The sequence below is a fragment of the Rana temporaria genome, chromosome 5 (genome assembly GCF_905171775.1).
Source record: "Rana temporaria chromosome 5, aRanTem1.1, whole genome shotgun sequence".
Lineage (NCBI taxonomy): Eukaryota > Metazoa > Chordata > Amphibia > Anura > Ranidae > Rana > Rana temporaria.
Genome location: NC_053493.1, coordinates 29,200,376 through 29,222,703, shown reverse-complemented (window position 1 = coordinate 29,222,703; position 22,328 = coordinate 29,200,376). Strand labels below are relative to the sequence as shown.

The window sequence follows — 22,328 nt, the reverse complement described above, 5'->3', positions numbered from 1 at the left end:
AACACACGACCGAAAACACCAAAAGAAAAAGGACCCAAAACACAGAATGCAAATCCCTTGCCACAGATGTCATTTTTTGAATGGGCAGTGAGTGTAGTTAGCAGCTTCTCTTTTGTGCTGAGTAGTACAGTAAAGCCAAATAAACTTTTCTGTGGATTTTCATCTGAAGGGAGATCAGTTGGCCAGACTTTTGAACCCAAAAATGGTTTTCTGATGGAGTTTAAAAACGAACAAATTTTCTGAGAACGAACGGAAAACGATCGTTTTTATGTTTGTTGTTAAAAAAGTCTGACCAAGTGTATGGGGCTTAACAATAGTTAATATGGATGAGCCGCGTGTTGAAAGTGCTGCGAATCCCGCGATATATTTACGAAAGTACAAAATGACGAAAATCCTTTTTCTGTTCGTATCTTCAGTCGCATGCCCACATGACATCCACAACAAATTGTCATAGATGTCACACGAACACACGACCGAAAACACAAACAGAAAAAGGAATCCAAAACACAGAATGCAAATCATTGACGAAAATTCACGAAAATTATTGTCTAACAAGTAACGAACATGAATTAAACAGAATAACGAACCATCCCGCATGTACGAAAATAAAACGGTAACGAAAATATGAAACGATCGGAATCCGAAAAAATCTTGTCGTACGAAAAACGAATGGGAACGAACAGGAAAACGGGCGTCTTACGAAAAACGAACGGAAACTAACCTACGGAACGATACGAAACTAAACAAAAAAAAACTAAAGAAATTTCTGTGCACATGTCTATTGGAAAGCGATAAATGGTTTTCAATTTTTTTTTTTTTTTACAAATAAATATGTGAAAAGTGTGGGGTGCATTTGTATTCAGCCCCCATTACTCTGATACCCCCTAACTAAAGGTCACCAAATTAGTATATAGAGTCCACCTGTGTGTGATTTAATCTCAGTATAAATACAGCTGTTCTGTGAAGCCCTCAAAGGTTTGTTAGAGAACCTTAGTAAACAAACAGCATCATAGCGGCCAAGGAACACACAGGTCAGGGCTAAAGTTGTAGAGAAGTTTTAAAGCAGGGTTAGGTTATAAAAAAAAAAATATCCCAAGTTTTGAACATCTCACGGAGCAATGTTCAATCCATCATCTGAAAATGGAGAGAGTATGGCACAACTGCAAACCTACCAAGACATGGCTGTTCACCTAAACTGATAGGCTGGGCAAGGAGAGCATTCATCAGAGAAGCAGCCAAGAGGCCCATGGTAACTCTGGAGGAGCTGCAGAGATCCACAGCTCAGGTGGGAGAATCTGTCCACAGGAGGACAACTATTATGCCTCGTACACACGATCGGTTCATCTGGTGAAAACGGTCTGATGGATTTTTTTCATCAGATATCCGATGAAGCTGACTTTCATCAGTCATGCCTACACACCATCGGTTAAAAAAACGATCGTTTCAGAACGCAGCGACGTAAAACACAACGACGTGCTGAGAAAAATGAAGTTCAATGCTTCCGAGCATGCGTCGACTTGATTCTGAGCATGCATGGATTTTTAACTGATGGACGTACCCACAGACCATCGTTTTTTTCTATCGTTTTTTTAACCTTCATATAATTTTAAAACAAGTTCCTAGTTTTTTCACTGATGGATAAAAAACCGATGGGGCTCACACACGATCGGTTCGTCTGATGAAAACGGTCCATCAGACCGTCTTCATCAGACGAACCGATCGTGTGTACGCAACATTAGTCGTGCACTCCACAAATCTGAGCTTTATGGTCGAGTGGCAAGAAGAAAGCCATTGTTGAAAGAAAACCATAAGAAGTCCCGTTTGTAGTTTGCGAGAAGCCATGTGGGGGACACAACAAACATGTGGAAGAAAGTTCTCTGGTCAGATGAGATAAAAAATTTACTTTTTGGCCTAAAAGCAAAGCGCTATGTGTGGCGAAAAACTAACACTGCACATCACCCTGAACACACCATCCCCACCGTGAAACATGTTGTGGGGATACTTTTCTTCAGCAGGGACAGGGAAGCTGGTCAGAGTTGATGGGAAGATGGACGGGGCCAAATAGAAGAAAACCTGCAAAAGACTGGAGACTGGGGCGGAGGATCACCTTCCAGCAAGACAACAACTCTAAACATACAGCCAGAGCTACAATGGAATGGTTTAGATCAAAGCATATTCATGTGTTAGAATGGCCCAGTCAAAGTCCAGACCTAAATCCAATTGAGAATCTGTGGCAAGACTTTGCTGCTCACAGACGCTCTCCATCCAATCTGACAGAGCTTGAGCTATTTTTCAAGGAAGAATGGGCAAAAATGTCACTCTGTAGATGTGCAAAGCTGGTAGAGACATCCATAAAAAGACTCAACCAAAATCAAAACATTGGTCCCTATAATTTAGTGGGAAAGCTATTTCACTATTAAACACCAAAAACAACTTAAAATATTATGGATAGTGCTCGACCCCTACCAATATAAAGATAGGAGGGAATACTAAGGATTCTATAATAAGGTATATAACATACCCCCAAAGGGGAGAGGGATGAGGACAAATATGGGCGTGAGAGTATTTCCATTCATATACAAAAATCAACCTTTATTGCAAAGATATAAAATGATCACAATATACGTTAAGACTTGCAGCTGTAATTGCAGTGAAAGGAGGTTCTACAAAAGTATTGACTCCGGGGGGCTGAATACAAATGCACGCCACACTTTTCACATATTTATTTGTAAAAAAAATTAAAACCATTTATCATTTTCCTTCCGCTTCACAATTTATGTGCCACTTTGTGTTGGTCTATCACATAAAATCCCAATAAAATAAGTTTAAATTTTTTGGTTGTAACCCTTTTTATTTTTTCAAGGCACTGTATTGCATATACAGCATGTAAAGCATGCTTGTTATACTCACTGTGGAACCTAAGGGGTTAATCCTATGCATTGTGTAAAAAGGCTGTCTGATCCTTTTCTGATCCTCCCCTTCTTCCACTGTCCCCAATCCATCTCCTAAAAGTACAAAGCCTTGGGGGCACTCTGCACATGCTCAGTTTAGTGACTAAAGCAGACCCACTAGAAAACCAGGTGCCCACATAGAGTGAAGGGAAATCCATTGTTTTTCTGCAGCATGTAGGGGAATATGTATGCGTACGCTTACAGCTAAGGAGCAGGAGCCATCAGAACATCCTTCAGTTCACTGATCCTTTCACCCCTTTTCTTTCATATGTAATGAATATCTTTTAACACTTTCATTTTGCGCAACACATGCACACAGGCAGTGTGTCTTTCTGTACCTATAACCATTGTTCACTAACTGGCCACTGTTCTCTGAAGTACAAACAGAGCTGAGGGCAATGGGTCTTCTTATGAAAAGAAAATGAGGTGGAAGCAGTCATGTTGTTTGAGAAGCTTCATCCTCCTGTAAGGCCCCATACACACGACCGAGGAACTCAACGTGCCTAACACATCGAGTTCCTCGTCGAGTTCAGTGTGGAAGCCGCCGAGAACTTTTCCAATTGACTAACGAGAAAATAGAGAACATGTTCTCTTTTCGGCCCGACAAGTTCCTCGTCGGCTTCCTCGCTGAAAAGTGTACACACGACTGGGTTTCTCGCCAGAATCCAGCTCCGACCGAGTTTCTGGCTGAATTCTGCCGAGAAACTTGGTCGTGTGTACGGGGCCTCAGACTAACCTGCCATTAATATTTCCACTTTCCTGAAAGTGAGCGTTCAAATTTTTTGAAAAACGTCAATCCTTCAAAAGCTTCAGCCTGTACAACCGTTTTCAGCAGCCTTGTTGAGGCTTTTAACCACTTCAGAATTGGCTGCTCGATGACCGTTTTTTGCAATGCGGTACTGCATCGCTTTAACTGACAATTTGTGCGGTCGTGCGACTTTGTACCCAAACATAATTGAAGTCCTTTTTTTCCCCACAAATAGAGCTTTCTGTTTGTGGTATTTGATCATCTCTGCGATTTTATTTTTTATTTTTTGCGCTATAAACAAAAAAATAAGACCGACAATTTTGAAAACACAGGGCCAGATTCAGATACAAGATACGACGGCGTATCTCCTGATACGCCGTCGTATCTCTGAGTGCGGTCGGTAGTATCTATGCGCCTGATTCAGAGAATCAGTTACGCAAAGATATCCCTAAGATCTGACAGGTGTAAGTGTCTTACACCGTCGTATCTTAGGCTGCATTTTCAGGCTGGCCGCTAGGTGGCCCTTCCGTATGTTTACGCAAGGAATATGCTAATTAGGTAGGTACGGCGATTCAGAAATGTACGTTTGGCCGGCGCAATTCTTTACGTCGTTTACGTTAGCCTTTTTTCGGCGTATAGTTACCCCTGCTATATGAGGCGTAGCTAATGTTAAGTATGGCCTTCGTCCCTGCGCCGAGTTTTGAAATGTTACTTTGTTTGCGTAAGTCGTTCGCGAATAGGGCTGTACGTCATTTACGTTCACGTTGAATACAATACGTCCTTACGGCATACTTTAGAGCAATGCACACTGGGATATTTTACGGACGGCACATGCGCCGTTCAAAAAAAACTCAAAAACGCGGGGTCAAGTCAAATTTCAATAAAACGTGCCCCCAACATCCCCATTTGAATTAGGCGGGCTTACGCCGCCACACATACATTACGCCGCCGTAACTAAGGGCGCAAGTTCTTTCTAAATACAGAACTTGCGCCCAAAGTTACAGCGGCGTAACGTATCGGAGACGTATAACGTAACGTATACGCCAGCAGAAAGATCCGCTGATCTTTCTGAATCTGGCCCACAATATTTTGTACTTTTTGCTATAATAAATATTCCCAATTTTATATTTAAAGCTATTTTTTTTCTCAGTTTTTAGCCAATATGTATTTTTCTACATATTGTTGGTAATAAAAATCGCAAAAAGTGTAGATTTATTGGTTTGCACAAAAGTTATAGCGTCTACAAAATAGGGGATAGATTTATAGAATTTTTTTTTATTATTATTATTATGTTTACTAGTAATGGTGGCGATGTAAGATTTTTATGGCGGACACATTGGACACATTGGACACTTTTGACAAATTTTTGGGATCACTGACATTTATACAGCGATTAGTTCTATAAAAATGCACTGATTACTTTAAAAATTTCACTGGCAGGGAAGGGGTTAACACTAGGGGGTGATTAAATGTGTTCCCTAATGTGTGTTCTAATTGTTGGGGGGGGGGGCGGGAGTGACTAGGGGAAGAAGATCGATCAGTCTCCTCGACCCTTAGGCCGCGTACACACGGTCGGACAAATCCGATGAGAATGGACCGAGGTTCAGTTTCATCGGTCCAAACCGACCGTGTGTATAGCCCATCGGTCTGTTGTCCTTCGGTCGAAAATTTTAAAACATGCTTTAAAATCGACCCGATCGGTCCAAACCGATGGTTAGTACAGAAAGCATTGGTTCAAAACCCGTGTATGCTCAGAATCAAGTCGACGCATGCTTGGAAGCATTGAACTTCGTTTTATTCAGCGCGTCGTGTGTTTGACGTCACCGCGTTCTGACACGATCGGTTTTTGGAATGATGGTGTGTACGCACATCAGACCATCAGGCCATTTCAGCGCTGAACCGATGGAAATGGCCCGTCGGACCATTCTCATCGGATTTGTCCGACCGTGTGTACGCGGCCTGAGAGAATCGGGATGTGTGTGTTTACGCTCACGAGCAATCGGGGCAGCTGGGCACTCGCATTGGCTCCAGGCACACGCCACGGGCACGCACGTGCGCTGCAGGAGGCCCCCTTAAAGAGCTGACGGCTCACACAGGGGGTGCCAGCCTGCCGCAGTATAACTGCGGCGTCTGGTCCGGAAGTGTTTAAGTACTGGCCCTGCTAGTATTTGCCTCCTGACAATCCCCTGTAGACCCGAGGCTATTCTATTCTCTCTTCTGCTTCTCCTCAGAAATGTTTGTAAAACTGAAGCAGAAAGCAGCAGGAGGGTAGAACTTTCATGGCCATCGGCCCACATTTGCCTCCCATGTCTTGTAAAACTAATTTGTTTTCTAATTATTAGCTGGTAACAGTTCAACACATTTCTGTTTTCAGAAGAAGACTTCTTAAACTTGGAGTCTCAAAGATCACCCAGGTGGATTTCCTACCTCGAGAAGTCGTTTCTTACTCCAAGGAGACACAGACGCCGATCACTACACATCGGGTAGAAGGTAGGAATTTTATAATGTGATGTACATTGCATTTCTTTGATTATGGACTTTTGTCAAGGAAAATATACCGGTACAACATTTTGAGGTTGATTTACTAAAGGCAAATAGAATGTACACTCTGCAAGTGCACTCGGCCCAGAGCCTTCACTTTGCAAAGAATACCCAATCATATGTAAGGAAATTAAGATAAAAACAGCATTTTTGCTTGCACATGATTGGATGGTAAACGTCAGAGATTCTGGTAGGATGTTATATGTGGAGTTAAAGGAGTGGGAATTAAAAAACAAAAACAAACATACAGTACATACTCCGCTCTATGGCTGCAGCATAGGCTTTAAGCCTGATGCCCCGTACACATGACCGTTTTTCATGACGAGAAAAATGCAATTTTTTTAAGTTGGCTCCAGAGCATTTTTCTCGACATGAAAAATGGCCATTAAAAATTTGGAACATGCTCTAATTTTTCTCGTCGTTTTACACATCATCGTTTTTCACGTCGTGAAAAACGGTCGTGTGTAGGCATTAACGGCGTGGGAGAAAAAAATCGCGCATTCTCAGAAGCAATGTTATGAGAAGGGAAATTTGCATAATCGGGCCAAAGGGTGGCGCCAATCGAATGGAACTTCCCCTTTTATAGTGCCGTCGTACGTGTTGTACGTCACCGCGCTTTGCTCAAGCATTTTTTTTCACGATCGTGTGTATGCAAGGCAGGCTTGACAAGAATCACGTCGAGAAAAACGTTGTTTTTTTTCCATGACATGAAAAACGGTTGTGTGTACGCGGCTTGAGAACTGAGCGATTTCCTGACTGCTGATCACTCAGTTCTCGGTCTGCCCCTCCTGCTCTCATTGGAGTGCTGGGCTGTGCAAAGAATGAGAGTGGCTGGCTCAGGCACTCGGCAACACGGCACATGCCGATCAGGCTTCTGGGTGGATCCCGGCAATAATGTTGGGATCCACCCAGATGCCTGATCGGCATATGACTCTGGCTCTTGCACAGTCTGGAGTGGCTCTGTGATATTATCTGACAGCAGATTTTTAGCCCACTGTAGGCTGATTCTGGGTCACAGGACAGCTTAAGTAAGTGCACTTCTGTGACCCACAAGAGAAGTATGGCCAAAACAGCTTTGCCCATACTTCTCTTTTTAAAGATGGTGGCTTTACATATATTAGACCTCATGCACACTAGACATAGAAAATGCTGCTTACATAGGCATTTGGTGTTTTTTTCAGCCTGTAGAAGCAACTCTGTTTGCCTGTATGAGTACATGCACATTACAGGCATATTTGTAAAGAAGCGTTTATAGGCTAAAAAAACCTTCACAAGCGCATCTTTCATTGGATCTTTAGGCGTTTAGGTGCATTAGGTGTTTTTAAGTGTACATTGTACAAGTTTACTGTTTTGGGGGAAAATGGATATAAATGCAAATGTTCTTAAATACGTGTACAATATGCTTCATAGGAATGTTCTTTCTGCTGATCTTTTTTTCTGCCAGCAGTTGTGGCGTTTTTTTTTTTTTTTTTCTGCTGCCTAGTGTGCATAGACCCTTCATATCACTGGCAAACTCATCACTTGTTGGTTCCTCTCTTTCCTGTCAGCAGCCTGTATATTGCCTCTGACTGAATTATTGCACACAGTAGTCACTGCTCCACCTTCCTCCATTGAAAAATCTTCTTTCAAACCTCAGCACATGTTGCATTCAATCTGCTAAGAGGTCAATTTCGTAATGGTTATTTTACAGTCATTATCATTTTTATCCTGTAGATGGCAGCAGAGGCTTTACTGAAATTCAAAGTGTTACTTGATAAATTCAATGAATTGTTACAGTGGCAGTGCATGTTTCCTTTGTATACTTTATTTGAAACATTATGGTGGAATTTAAAGCAGCTGTAAACCCAACATTTCGTATTCCTGATATGTGGCTGCTGTGCCATGTACTTGTATAAAAAAATTCTCCTGTTCTGTGTATTGCTTCATTTATGTGAAATCCCTGGTGATCCTGCCAGTCCATCTGCTTTCCTATTACAAATTGACCACACTAAGCAGGAGAGAACAGCGTGGTCACTTCACTAGCTATGCTGGGAACTCAGCCCGCTCTCCTCCAATGTTTAGACCACCCACAACCCCCCACATATCCCCCTGTCCACACAGTCATTCACTGGAAAGCTCAGTGTTCTGCAGCTTCTCCTCCCCCCAGCTCTTGTACACTTATGCAACTGAGAACAGAGGAAATGTGATGACTTATCAAAAAGATAAAAAAGGTAGTTTATATATGTGTGTATATATATATATATATATATATATATATATATATATATATATATATATATATATATATATATATATATATATATATATATATATATATATATATATATATATATATATATATATATATATATTTTTTTTTTTATTTACACAAATGTTTTGCCTATCATTTCTTTTTTAGACTGAATGGGTTGTTTTACAAGGTGATCGTTTGCAATCTGTGTTATTTCATTTTAACATCTTTGATACTAAACAACATTTTTATAGAATGTTGTTAACCATAAATACAGTACATATGTAGTGGTTAGCACTTTCACCTAGCAACAAAAAGGGTCACAGGTTTGAATCCGGACCTCAACACCATCTGCCTGGAGTTTGCATGTTCTCCCTGTGCCTGCATGGGTTTCCTCCGGGTGCTCCAGTTTTCTCCCACACTCTAAAAACATACTGGTAGGTTAATCAGATCCTGTTTAAATTGGCCCTAGTATGTATATGAATGTGAGCTAGGGACCTTAGGTTGTACGCTCCTTGAGGGCAGGGACTGATCTGAATGTACAATGTAAACAGTGCTGAGTAAATTGACGGCGCTATATAAGTACATAAAATAAATAAAATAAAATATGAGTCTTCGTGTCATCATACATGTTACAATCTCAGTGTGCAATGTTTCTACAATCTACAATGCTGCATAATTTGATGGTGCTATTTCTGGATTTAGGTGTTTTGCTAACTATTTACTTCATATTTTTTGGGGGTACGTTTTATAGCAGAAAGTAAAAAATATATATATTTTTTTAAAAAAATTGGTCGGTCTTTTTTTCGTTAACAGTGCAAAAAATAAAAATTCAAGAGGTGATCAAGTACCACCAAAGAGCTCTATTTGTGGGGGGAAAAAAAGGACATTTTATTTTGGTAAAGCGTCACATGACCATGCGATTGTCAGTTGAAGTAACGCAGTGCCGTTCAGCAAAAAATGGCCTGGTCATGAAGGGGGTAAATCTCCCTGAGGTTAAGTGGTTAAATCGGGAATACCAGCATCCATATTTTATTAAGATCCTATGATTAAGTGGCGTGACTAGCCACGTAACGTGTGAGGCAAGCTGTGAGCCGTCGGTGACGTCATCTCGGCCGGGAGCAGAGAGGTTCATTACATCGGATATTGCAATTGGAAATGTGAGCGTTTTATTGCCTTTATTAAAGTACTATTTCACGATTTTACACATTGTGAGCGTTATTCCTCCTTGCATGCACTTTGTGGGAGCCATTGATTCAATGAAAGAGGGATTGGAATTGTGATCATACGCTGCTGCTGTGTTTTGGAAGTGAAAGTGATCTGCAGACATATTGGGGAAGTGAAGCTGCGGGCCAGTGGGAATTCATAAGGCTTAATTTAAGCCTCCTAGAGGTGAGAGGCTGGTACTACTGGTCACCTGGAGTGGAGCACGTTTTTTTGGATTTTTCTTTAAGCACTGCACTTTAAGATTTATCCTGTGGACATCAAACCACCTTCGGGCTGCATGTCTTGGATTTTTCTCTGGACTGTTATTTTGCACATTAATTATTCACAATTGCATGAAGACTTTCTCACTATATTTATTCTCAATGAGTTTGGACTTCAGTCTTATTGATATACATTGGATGAAATTACCCCTTTGCACTTTATTAGCACCTATTTATGCACTTAATATTTGCACAGTATATTTAATGTTATATTTTATGTCATCACTGTTATATTCATTGACTATTTATTTATATTTCATCAGTGAGCACTTTATTGCTAGTCATATTTTTATGTATAATTTTTTTATTATTGGTAAGCGCCCCAACACCCCCCATTCCTCATATACTTTTAGTGTGTGAACATTATTTAGTTGTGGCTGCTGCCTAGTTATTAGTTCATTATAATACTTATGGTGGACATATTATCCATTAATTATTAGCTATTCTCAGGTATTAGTGTGGTTTGCGCATTAGTTTCCCCCATTGCTCATCCATATTTTAATCCTCATAGGTAGGGATGTCCCGATACTGATACTAGTATCGGTACCGATACCAAGCATTTCCCCGAGTACCTGTACTCGGGGGAAATTCTCCGATGCCTCAGCCGATACCTGGGCAGGCAGGGGAATTGCAAGTCTTCTCCCCCCGTGCTGTCTTTCCCCCGTGCTCCGTGCTGTCTTTCCCCCGTGCTCCGTGTTGTCTTTCCACCGTGCTCTGTGCTGTTTTTTCCCCGTGCTCCGTGCTGTCTTTCCCCCGTGCTGTCTTTCCCCCGTGCTCCATGCTGTCTTTCCCCCGTGCTCCGTGCTGTCTTTCTCCCGTGCTCCGTGCTGTCTTTCCCCCGTGCTCCATGCTGTCTTTCCCCCGTGCTGTCTTTCCCCCGTGCCCCGTGCTGTCTTTCCCCCGTGCTGTGCTCTCTTCCCCCCCCCGTGTTCCGTGCTGTGCTCTCTTTCCCCCCTGTGTTCCGTGCTGTGCTCTCTTCCCCCCCTTCAGTGTTCCATGCTGTGCTCTCTTCCCCCCCTTCAGTGTTCCATGCTGTGCTCTCTTCCCGCCCCTGTGTCCCGTGCTGTGCTCTCTTTCCCCTGTGTCCCGTGCTGTGCTCTCTTTCCCCCGTTTTCTGTGCTGTGCTCTTTCCCCCCCTGTGTTCCGTGCTGTGCTCTTCCCCCCCCCCCCCGTGTTCCGTGCTGTGCTCTCTCCCCCCCCCGTGTTCCGTGCTGTGCTCTCTCCCCCCCGTGTTCCGTGCTGTGCTCTATTCCCCCCCCAGTGTTCCATGCTGTGCTCTCTTCCCCCCCGTGTTCCATGCTGTGCTCTCTCCCCCCCCCCCGTGTTCCACGCTGTGCTCTCCCCCCCCCTCGTGTCCCGTGCTGTGCTCTCTTTCCCCCGTGTCCCGTGCTGTGCTCTCTTTCCCCCGTGTCCCGTGCTGTGCTCTCTTTCCCCCGTGTCCCGTGCTGTGCTCTCTTTCCCCCGTGTCCCGTGCTGTGCTCTCTTTCCCCAGTGTCCCGTGCTGTGCTCTCTTTCCCCCGTGTCCCGTGCTGTGCTCTCTTTCCCCCGTGTCCCGTGCTGTGCTCTCTTTCCCCAGTGTCCTGTGCTGTGCTCTCTTTCCCCCGTGTCCCGTGCTGTGCTCTCTTTCCCCCGTGTCCCGTGCTGTGCTCTCTTTCCCCCGTGTCCCGTGCTGTGCTCTCTTTCCCCCGTGTCCCGTGCTGTGCTCTCTTTCCCCCATGTCCCGTGCTGTGCTCTCTTTCCCCGTGTCCCGTGCTGTGCTCTCTTTCCCCCGTGTCCCGTGCTGTGCTCTCTTTCCCCCGTGTCCCGTGCTGTGCTCTCTTTCCCCCGTTTTCTGTGCTGTCCTCTCTTTCCCCCATGTTCCGTGCTGTCCTCTCCCCCCCCCCGTGTTCCGTGCTGTCCTCTCTCCCCCCTCAATTTGTCAGGATGGAGAGCGGAGGTAGGAGCCGCTAAACCCGGCTCCTACCTTTTCAGAATGAACAGAGTCAGTGATCACTGACTCTGTCCATTCATATAACTGAGTATCGTAACCTGTGTTTACAATTTATGAATGGAGAGGAGCTTCCCTCCATTCATTTCAGCTGAGGCTGCAGAGAAAGGGACTGTGGAATCTGTGTCCTTAGTCCCTTTCTCTGTCTTAAAGGGGAGATGTCAGAGGTCTGTTAAGACCCCTGATATCTCTCCAAAGACCCCCAACAGGGCTGATTAAAAATAAAAATTGCAATAAATATATAAAAAAAAGACACACTGACAATACACCCCCCCCCTAAAAAACAAAACAAAAAAAATCACTGTAAAAAAAAAAATTTGAATAAAATTGTAAAAAAATAAAATAAAATACTGTCACATGACATTAAAAAAAAGTATCGGTAATTGGTATCGGCGAGTACTTGGGAAAAAAAAGTATCGGTACTTGTACTCGGTCTCAAAAAAGTGGTATCGGGACAACCCTACTCATATAGGCTCCCAATAGGAAACAGCAGTTATATTTCATCATCTGCCTGTACTCTCAGCTCATTCACTAGCCATTCGACAAAGAAAAGGAATGATATTCACCATATTTACAGTCATAATTCATCTACCTGCTTGCGTGGGACTTTTAAAAAACATAAGTAACAGGTTTCAGCTAGTGCATACTAAAATATATATCTCATATAGTAAACTTGTTGACAGATGACCTGACAGGGTATATAATCGCCATCCCTTCGTATGGAAATGGAAACGCTGCCTATTGTTTGTGTATGAATTTGTCAAGCTGTCCTTAAGATAAGCCTTTTATTTTTTTTATTATCGATCTTAACAAACTCTGATATATTGGCCCATTGTCTAGCTATTTTTACAACTTAAACCCCTCTTGGACACAAAGACTTATTAGTGATGGTGCTGTGCAACAAATTAGCCAGCGGGTCTCCAGCCTGCGTCCCGGCGGAATGAGGTATGTGTGAATGTGTAATGACGGGTCTCCTATTTTACAGAACAATAAATGTATACGTGATTTGTAACACCTCACAATTACTGTACCTTTGGGCTTCTTACTGATGAAAACACACGATAAACCCACTAGACATGAAAAGGAATATGAAATACGAGCATCGAAAACAGTTCTTGGCACCGGCTCCTTGTAATAGCACTTTTATTTTCTTTTGTGTGTGTGTTTTGTTGGTTGCCTGGTGTTTTCTTTAATTTTCCATAAGGTGAGCTAGGATAAACTAAAGCCTGCCATAGATGGATAGAATCTGGGCAGGGACCGGTCGAGTTTCGATCCATGTATGGAAAGGTTGGTTGTACTGAAGTCGATCCTTTCTGTCTGTTAGGGACAGTACTAGTGGTAGGGAAAGTGTAGGGTCGCATCTTCGCCGGACAATCTTCCCATTTGAGCACAAAACAGCCAAAATTGAACAGTCCAACATCTTATCTCCTATTGCCCTTACCTTCAATCAGTGGTGTATGCGCATAGGGCAAATCTTTTTTCTCCTATTGGGTCAGCGCCGCCACTCCTGAACAGATCCAGGAGTGGCGGCGCTGACCCAATAGGAGAAAAAAGATTTGCCCTATGCGCATACACCACTGATTGAAGGTAAGGGCAATAGGAGATAAGATGTTGGACTGTTCAATCCTGTCAAGATGATCCATCCATTGATCCTTTGAAACGTTTCATTGATCACCCACCCATAGACTCTATCATTTAACCATTGGTTTCCAGTTTTTCTAGTTTCTAGTGGGATAGCACTCTCACGTTTTGGGCTCCCCAGCCCATTTTATATATATTTATTTATATACTCTTAGTCACAGTGTGTTGGCAATTTGCCATCAGTTGTATACGCACCTATACTTTAGCGCTTATCACTTTTTTATCACTTTAGTTATTGTTTTTATCACTTTAGTTATTGGTTTTGTGCACCCTTAGATATAGCTGCTTTAGTAACACTGATATATATTTGTTTGATTTTTCATTATATATTCGACACATTCTTGATTTTCACTTTCAACCCTCGCAGTAGCGCAATAGATTATTCTATTATTACAAAACAGCCAGGCTGCATTCTTCCCCTCTTTATAGATGATGTCATTCCGAACCAGTGAGAAGGCAGCAGGGCTGAGCTGCGGTATGTGTGTCTATGGATGCAAATTGTATTAATATAAAATAAGGCTGTTAATGGTTTACCACATTCCTGGAATGTAACAGTGGATGTAAAATATCTACACACCCCTGATAAAATGTCTGGTTTCTGTGATGTAAAAAAATGAGACAAATATAAATAATTTCAGAACTTTTTCCACCTTTAATGTGACCTATATTCTCTACAACTCCGTGAAATCTTTTAGGTGGAGGGAAGTAAAACTAAAAAACGAAAATAATATGGTTGCATAAGTGTGCACACCCTTAAACGAATACTTTGTTGAAGCACCTTTTGATTTTATTACAACACTCAGTCTTTTGGGTATGAGTCTATCAGCATGGCAGATCTTGACTTGACACTCCAAATCTGTCAGATTGTGAGGGCATCTCCTGTGCACAGCCCTCTTCAGATCACCCCACAGATTTTCAGTGGGATTCGGGTCTGGGCTCTGGCTGGCCATTCCTTTAAACTTCTTCTGGTGAAGTCATTCCTTTGTTGATTTGGATGTATGCGTTGGGTCGGTGTCATGCTGAAAGATGAAGTTCCTCTTCATGTTCAGCTTTCTAGCAGAAGCCTGAAGGTTTTGTGCCAATATTAAAAAGGTATTTTGAACTGTTCATAATTCCCTCTACCTTGACTAAGGCCCCTGTTCCAGCTGAAGAAAAACAGCCCCAAAGCATGATGCTGCCACCACTATGCTTCACGGTGGGTATGGTGTTCTATTGGTGATGTGCAGTTTTGTTTTTGTGCCAAACCTATCTTTTGGAAGTCTGGGCAAAAAGTTCGTCTTTGGTTTCATCAGACCATAACACATTTTCCCACATGCTTTTGGGAGGCTTCAGATGTGTTTTTCCAAAATTTAACCGGACTTGGATGTTTTTCTTGGTAAGAAAAGGCTTCCGTTTTCCCACTGTACCCACTCTACCCAATAGCCCAGACATATGAAGAATATGGGAGATTGTTGTCACATGTACCATACAGCCAGTACTTGCCAGATTCCTGCAGCTCCTTTAATGTTGCTGTAGGCCTTTTGGCAGCCTCCCTGACCAGTTTTCTTCTCATCTTTTTCATCAATTTTGGAGGAAAGTCCAGTTCTTGGTGATGTCACTGTTGTGCCATCTTTTCTCCATTTGATGATGACTGTCTTCACTTTGTTCCATGGTATATCTAATGCCTTGGATATTCTTTTGTACCCTTCTCCTGACTGATACTTTTTAACAATGAGATCCCTCTGATGCTTTGGAAGCTCTCTGCGGACCATGGCTTTTGCTGTAGGATGTGACTAAGAAAATGTCAGGAAAGACCTACTAGAACAGCTGAACTTTGTTTGGGGTTAATCAGAGGCACTTTAAATGAAGACAGGTGTACTGACTCCTATTTATCACAAGTTTGCATATGATTGCTACATCCCCAGTTATAGGAGGGTATGCACACTTTTTTTCTGAGGGAGGGGGGAGTATAGGATATAGATGAGGATGTTTGTAATATTACACTGTTTTTGATATGTGATATAATGCTAAATGGAAATGTTAAAAAATCAATACAAATTTTGATAATAAAAAAAAATAAAAATAAAGACTAATTTCAAGTGAATGAAAATGTGTGGAAAAAGTTCTGAAATGTACTGTATTTGTCTCTTTTTTTTACATCACAGAAACCTGACATTTTAACAGGGGTGTGTAGACTTTTTGGGCCAGATTCAGAAAGAAGATACCACAGCGTATCTCCTAATACGCCGTTGTATCTCTGAATCCGGCCGGTCGTATCTATGCGCCTGATTCATAGAATCAGGTTACGCATAGATCTCCCTAAGATCCGACAGGTGTAAGTGACTTACATCGTCGGATCTTAGGCTGCAATTCTAGGCCGGCCGCTAGGTGGCGATTCCATTGCGGTCAGCGTAGAATATGCAAATGAGTCGTTACGCCGATTCACGAACGTACGCTTGCCCGTCGCAGTAAATTTACGCCGTTTGCGTAAGAGATATGCGGCGAAAAGATAAAGCTGCCCCCTAGGTGGTCTAGCCAATGTTGAGTATGGCCGTCGTTCCTGCGTTGAAATTTAACGTTGATTGCGTAAGTCGTCCGTGAATGGTGCTGGATGCCATTTACGTTAACATCGAAACCAATGACGTCCTTGCGACGTCATTTAGCGCAATGTACGTCGGGAAATTTTAGGGACGGAGCATGTGCAGTACGTTCGGCGCAGGAACGCGCCTAATTTAAATGATCCACGCCCCATTTGAATTAGGCGGGCTTGCGCCAGGCGGATTTACGCTACGCCGCCGCAACTTTACAGGCAAGTGCTTTGTGAATCAAGCACTTGCCTGTAAAACTTGCAGCAGTGTAACTTAAAATGTTATACGTTACGCCGCCGCAGATTTACGCGAAAATACGTGAATCTGGCCCTTTATATCCATTGTATCTAAAGAAACTGGAATTTCGACTTTACTGGTACAAACACATAATTAGTATAGAAAAATACTAAAAAGTTTATTACAAATATAAAAACACATATAAAATTCCACATTTTGGTCCCGTAAAACTGCCAGATTAAACCAGAAAGAGCTACTCAGTTTCTATAGTGTCCATAGTTACACCAAGGGATCTAAAAGATTGACGCGTTTCACAGTCCTTGAGTTTTCAGGAATTGTTATTTTTGGATATAACGATGTGTAGCCTGGCTAAAGAATATACATAATAAATACATATTCTTACATTTTGTAAAGAGCAACTGGGCATGTATGGAACAGCCAAAAATGATAAAGCATTACTCCGATTACTTACTTTGAGATGCTTAGCGTACTACAGCCTGACCAAAATGTTCAGAATGACATAAATATACATTTTTACAAAGTTTGCTGTTTGAGTTTTTACGATGACAATTTGCATATACTCCAGAATGTTATGAACCGTGATCAGATGAATGGCAATTAATTGCAAAATCTATCTTTGCCATGAAAATTACCTTAATCCCCCAAAAAAACTATTTACACTGCATTTAAGCCCTCACACAAAAGGACCAGCTGACGACATGTCAGGGATTCTCTCAATAACACAGGTGTCAGTGTTGATGAGGACAAGGCTGGAAATCACTCTGTAATTCTGATTGAGTTAGAATAACAGACTGGAAGCTTTAAGAGGAGGGTGGTGCTTGAAATCATAGGGCCAGATCCTCAAAAAGGGATACGCCGGCGTATCTACTGATACGCCGTCGTATCCCTGTTTCTATCTTTGGAACTGATCCACAGAATCAGTTTCCAAAAGATAGGCAGAAGATCCGGCATGTGTAAGGGACTTACACTGCCGGATCTTAGGATGCAGTACCGCATCCGCCGCTGGGGGCATTTCGAGTCGAAATGCCGCTTCGCGTATGCAAATGAGCACTTACGGAGATCCACGAATCGGTTTAGCTTCGTGAAATCTCCGTAAATACTTACGTTGCCATCGTAAAATTAGGGCTGCTTTTACAAAGTGTAAACTGTTTACACGTTGTAAAAGTAGACCCTTCTTTGCAGCGACGCTGATTTATTTTTATTTTTTTAATTTTCCCGCCGTATCTTTTTTTTTCCCCGACGCAACTTTTTTACCCGGCGCGATTCACTAACGTAATTTCGCGCTATGCCCGTCGGGAAAAAGACGTCACGAGCATGCGCAGTATGGCCGGCGCGGGAGCGCGCCTAATTTAAATGGGACTCGCCCCATTTGAATTGGGAACGCCTTGCGCCGGCCGGATTTAAGTTACACAGCCGAAAATTTCTAGGTAAGTGCTTTGTGGATCGGGCACTTAGGTAGAAATTTTGCGGCAGTGTAACTTAAATGGCAATATTTAAGTTACGGCGGCTGGCTGTGGATCTGGCCCATTGTTCTTTCTCTGTTAACCATGGTTACCTGCAAGAAAACGCATACAGTCATCATTGCTTTGCACAAAAATGGATTCACAGGCAAGGATATTGCTGCTACTAAGGCTGCACCTAAATCAACGATTTATCGGATCATCAAGAACTTCAAGGAGAGAGGTTCAATTGTTGTGAAAAAGACTTCAGGGCACCCAAGAAAGTCCAGCAAGCGCTAGGATCGTCTCGTACAGTTGACTCAGCTACGGGATCGGGGCACCACCAGTGCAGAGCTTGCTCAGGAATGGCAGCAAGCAGGACTGAAAGAAGTGTTTTCGCCTTAATGCATAGGATGCATCAAAGTGAAAAAACATAAGGGTTTGCAACCCCTTTAAGTTCCACAATAAGGAAAAAAAAAGGAAGAAAGACTTACAATTACATAAAGGGAGGGCATGTGCAAGAGGTGGTGACAGTGGAGAAAGGAAGGTTGGGTGGGGGGTGGGGAATTGGATGGGTGCAGTGGTAAGAGTGGGGGTTGGGTTGCGGGTTGGTGCATGGGGGAGGGGAATAAGATTCAACTGTGGTGATGAGAGTGTGGGAGGTTTCAGGCATGGTAATGAGATGTGGGGGGGTGGGCACAGTTGTGACCAGTGGGGTGTACTAGCAGGCAGTAAGTAAGACCTCAACAAAGGGCTGTGAGGGCTAACTCCTGATGCAGTCCTCTCCGCCAGCAGCAGAGGTTGGGTATTTGTGGTGTAAGCTGCCAGGCCACATTTTAAGAGTGCTTGTGTAAGCCACAGCAGACACTGTTGGGTAGGATGTGGCACAAGCCAAAAACTAAAAGACCATGTCCATTGCAACACAGACCCGCCTGCTGCAGGTGAAGATTGCAGAGATAGGTGAGGAACAACGTGCGTGAATAGATAGGCTTGGAAACTCCAGTCGGTTGAATAATGATCACTTTATTTGTGTCAATTAAAAAACTAGCAGAAGCCTTTTGGTGGATTGCATCTGCCCTTTTCCAGGAGTTTGGTAGTGTAAAGCTGACCATACACTAGTAGATTTTCAAACAAACTTTGTCTGAACACTTGTACCTATCGCTACCTCACCCATACATGACATGGGTTACCTGCTGCTGCAAGGACTTTTTTGGTTGGGCGTCCCACTGGGTAGAGCTGTTGTGGATGGCACTTTTGAACATCAGTTCTACAGTGCATGCGCAGTAGTGACATAATATTAACTTCTTGCGGCAGGCATCAGGTATTGGAGCTATTTTGGGTTTTCCCAAAGACTGTACACTACACTTCCTTGGCATTTTTTGACAGTACTGCTGATCCCCTCTAAAGGGGTTGTATGGCTTCGGGTTTAAAAAAATAAAAATAACAAACATGTTATACTTACCTCCACTGTGCAGTTTGTTTTGCACAGAGTAGCCCTGATCCTCGTCTTCTGGGGTTCCACGGCGGCTGTCTCGGCTCCAACCCTCTTCATGGGAAGCTCTCTCCCAAGGGGGTTAGCTTGTGGGCACGCCTCTGTGCCAAGAAATGATTGCTGGTATGTGTGGGGATCACTGGAAATAGAAGAGATCAGTAGCTCTGTCATTAAATGCCAGGCCTGTATGGGGGGGTGGGGGGGAGAGGGGAAGGTAGTGTACAGTCTTTGGTATAGAACAAATGGCGCCCAGTCTGTATGGAATCCCACACTTCCAGAAGGGTCAATCTCCTTGGTTTCCTGCAGCTATCACTGGTTTCTCTCTCTGACCTCTACCCATTAGTGGTCCTCAACTCCTGTCCTCAGGACCCACTAACAGGCCAGATTTTTGGTATTTACACCAGTAACAAACAATTGGCCCCTGCCCCTATAACTGCCCTTCACAGCAAGGAGCACATGGAAGGGCAAACGTATAAAAAATAAAAACGGAACATTCCAAAGCTCAACTCACCCACCAGTCTGCTGACCAACCTAATTAACCTGCATTAAAAACAGGGGTTTTGTTAGCACGCATTTGCAAACACATGCGTAAGCTGCAAAGCCTCTTCACGGCACCCTGTGTATGCTTGGCTTGAAGCCATGACTAAGCACTCATTGTAAGTGCGAAACGCGTCGGCCATACTGTGTGTTGTGGGTTGCAGTGACTGTATGTACAGTTGAAAATAAAAGACCACTTATTTTAAGTGATTTGGAGTGCGGCTGTCCAGTTTTTTTCCTCTCATTTGCTATCATCAGCATTGCCAGCACCTTGATGGTTCAACAACCCTTGACTACCAACGAGGCTCACCTGGAGCGGTGAGAAATCTATCTGTGTATGCTTGAAGTCCTAAACGCTACTGAATTTATGAGCGTCTCCACAATGGGAGCACATGCATTCAATGGGTGTTTTGGTATACTGTTTGCCGCCCCCCCAAAATACAATTTCCATCGGCCGCCACTGCTTGCAAACCTGGCCTGTTAGTGGGTCCTGAGGACAGAAGTTGCGAACCACTGCATTAGAGGATATAGTGGTGACATGGAATTCAACAGGAGGAACCAGTGAGAGCTCACTGACACAAACAACGACACTAATGATGAGGCACTGGTCTTTCCACTGACACTAAAGATGGAGCATAATTTTTCCCCCTGATATAAACAACTGGACAGTAATTCTCCCACTAACACCAATGACGGGCCTCCATTTCTGAGAAGAATGTGAGACCTGTCCACAGGCACTATGGGCCAGATTCACGTAGAAGTGCAGCGGCGCAACTTATCGTAGATACGTTACACCGCCGCAAGTTTTCATCGCAAGTGCCTGATTCACAAAGCACTTGCAATGAAAACCTACGCCTCCGGCGTAAGCCCGCGTATTTCAAAGGGGCGTGTGCCATTTAAATTAGGCGCGCTCCCGCGCCGGACCTACTGCGCATGCTCACTTTTGAATTTCCTGCCGTGCTTTGCGCGAAGTGACGTAATTTTTTTGAATGGCGACGTGCGTAGCGTACTTTCGTATTCCCGGACGTCTTGCGCAAGAAAAAAAAAATGTGAATTTCGACGCGGGAACGACGGCCATAATTTAACATGGGCTGTGTAAAGTTAGGGCAGCTAAAACGACGACTAACTTTGCGACAGGAAACTAGACTAGCAGCGACGTAGCGAATGCGAAAAACCGTTGTGGATCGCCGTAAGTACTAATTTGCATACCCGACGCTGGTTTACGACGCAAACTCCCCCCAGCGGCGGCCGAGGTATTGCAATCGTAAGATCCGACAGTGTAACCTCTTGACCACCGCCCCATGTCAAAAAGACGTCCTCCTTTTTAAAGTTGAATATCTCGATAACGGCAGCAGCTGCTGCCACAACCGAGATATTCATCTTTTCAGGGGGCGGTGGTGTACACGATAACGGCGGTCTCCGCGGCGGATTCGCCGCGAGATCGCCGTTATCGGTGGCGGGAGAGGGCCCCCCCCTCCCGCCGCTCTCCCGCGCTCTCCGCCGCTTACCGGAGCCGTCGGTAGCGGCGGAGGGGATCCGATGTGTCCGGCAGCTGAGCGGGGACGGGACTGAAGGAGAAATCTCCTTCACCCGTCCTCATAGCTCTGCTGGGCGGAAGTGACGTCAAAACGTCAGTCCCGCCCAGCCTCTTAAAGAAACATTTTTTTTTTTTTGTCATTTGAAAAAATGACTTTTTTTTTTTTATTTTTTTTTTTTGCATTTAAGTCTAATTATGAGATCTGAGGTCTTTTTGACCCCAGATCTCATATTTAAGAGGACCTGTCATGCTTTTTTCTATTACAAGGGATGTTTACATTCCTTGTAATAGGAATAAAAGTGATCAATTTTTTTTATTTTATTTTTTTCAGTGTAAAAAATTATAAAACTAAATAAAAATAAATAAGAAAACCAAAAAAAAATTTTTTAAAGCGCCCCGTCCCGACGAGCTCGCGCGCAGAAGCAAACGCATACGCGAGTAGCGCCCGCATATGAAAACGGTATTCAAACCACACAAGTGAGGTATCGCCGCGATCGTTAGAGTGAGAGCAATAATTCTAGCCCTAGACCTACTCTGCAACTCAAAAAATGCAACCTGTAGAATTTTTTAAACGTCGCCTATCGAGATTTTTAAGGGTAAAAGTTTGACGCCATGCCACGAGCGGGCGCAATTTTTAAGCGTGACATGTTGGGTATCATTTTACTCGGCGTAACATTATCTTTCACAATATATAAAAAAATTGGGCCAAATTTCTTGTTGTCTTATTTTTTAATTCAAAAAGTGATTTTTATCCAAAAAAAGTGCGCTTGTAAGACCGCTGCGCAAATACGGTGTGACAAAAAGTATTGCAATGACTGCCATTTTATTCCCTAGGATGTCTGCTAAAAAAAAATATATAATGTTTGGGGGTTCTGATTAATTTTCTAGCAAAAAAATTGTGATTTTCACATGA

The 22,328-nt window shown here is 43.3% G+C and overlaps 1 protein-coding gene across 2 annotated transcripts in view; it reads left to right on the top strand.

Moving 5' to 3' along the window:
* DYNC1I1 (dynein cytoplasmic 1 intermediate chain 1) overlaps positions 1–22,328 on the top strand; it is a 542,074-nt gene that overhangs the window by 71,315 nt on the left and 448,431 nt on the right. For both annotated transcript variants that reach the window (XM_040352301.1, XM_040352300.1), the window contains one exon: positions 6,074–6,189. In XM_040352301.1, the coding sequence (XP_040208235.1) occupies positions 6,074–6,189 (116 nt within the window). The remainder of the gene's footprint in view (positions 1–6,073; positions 6,190–22,328) is intronic.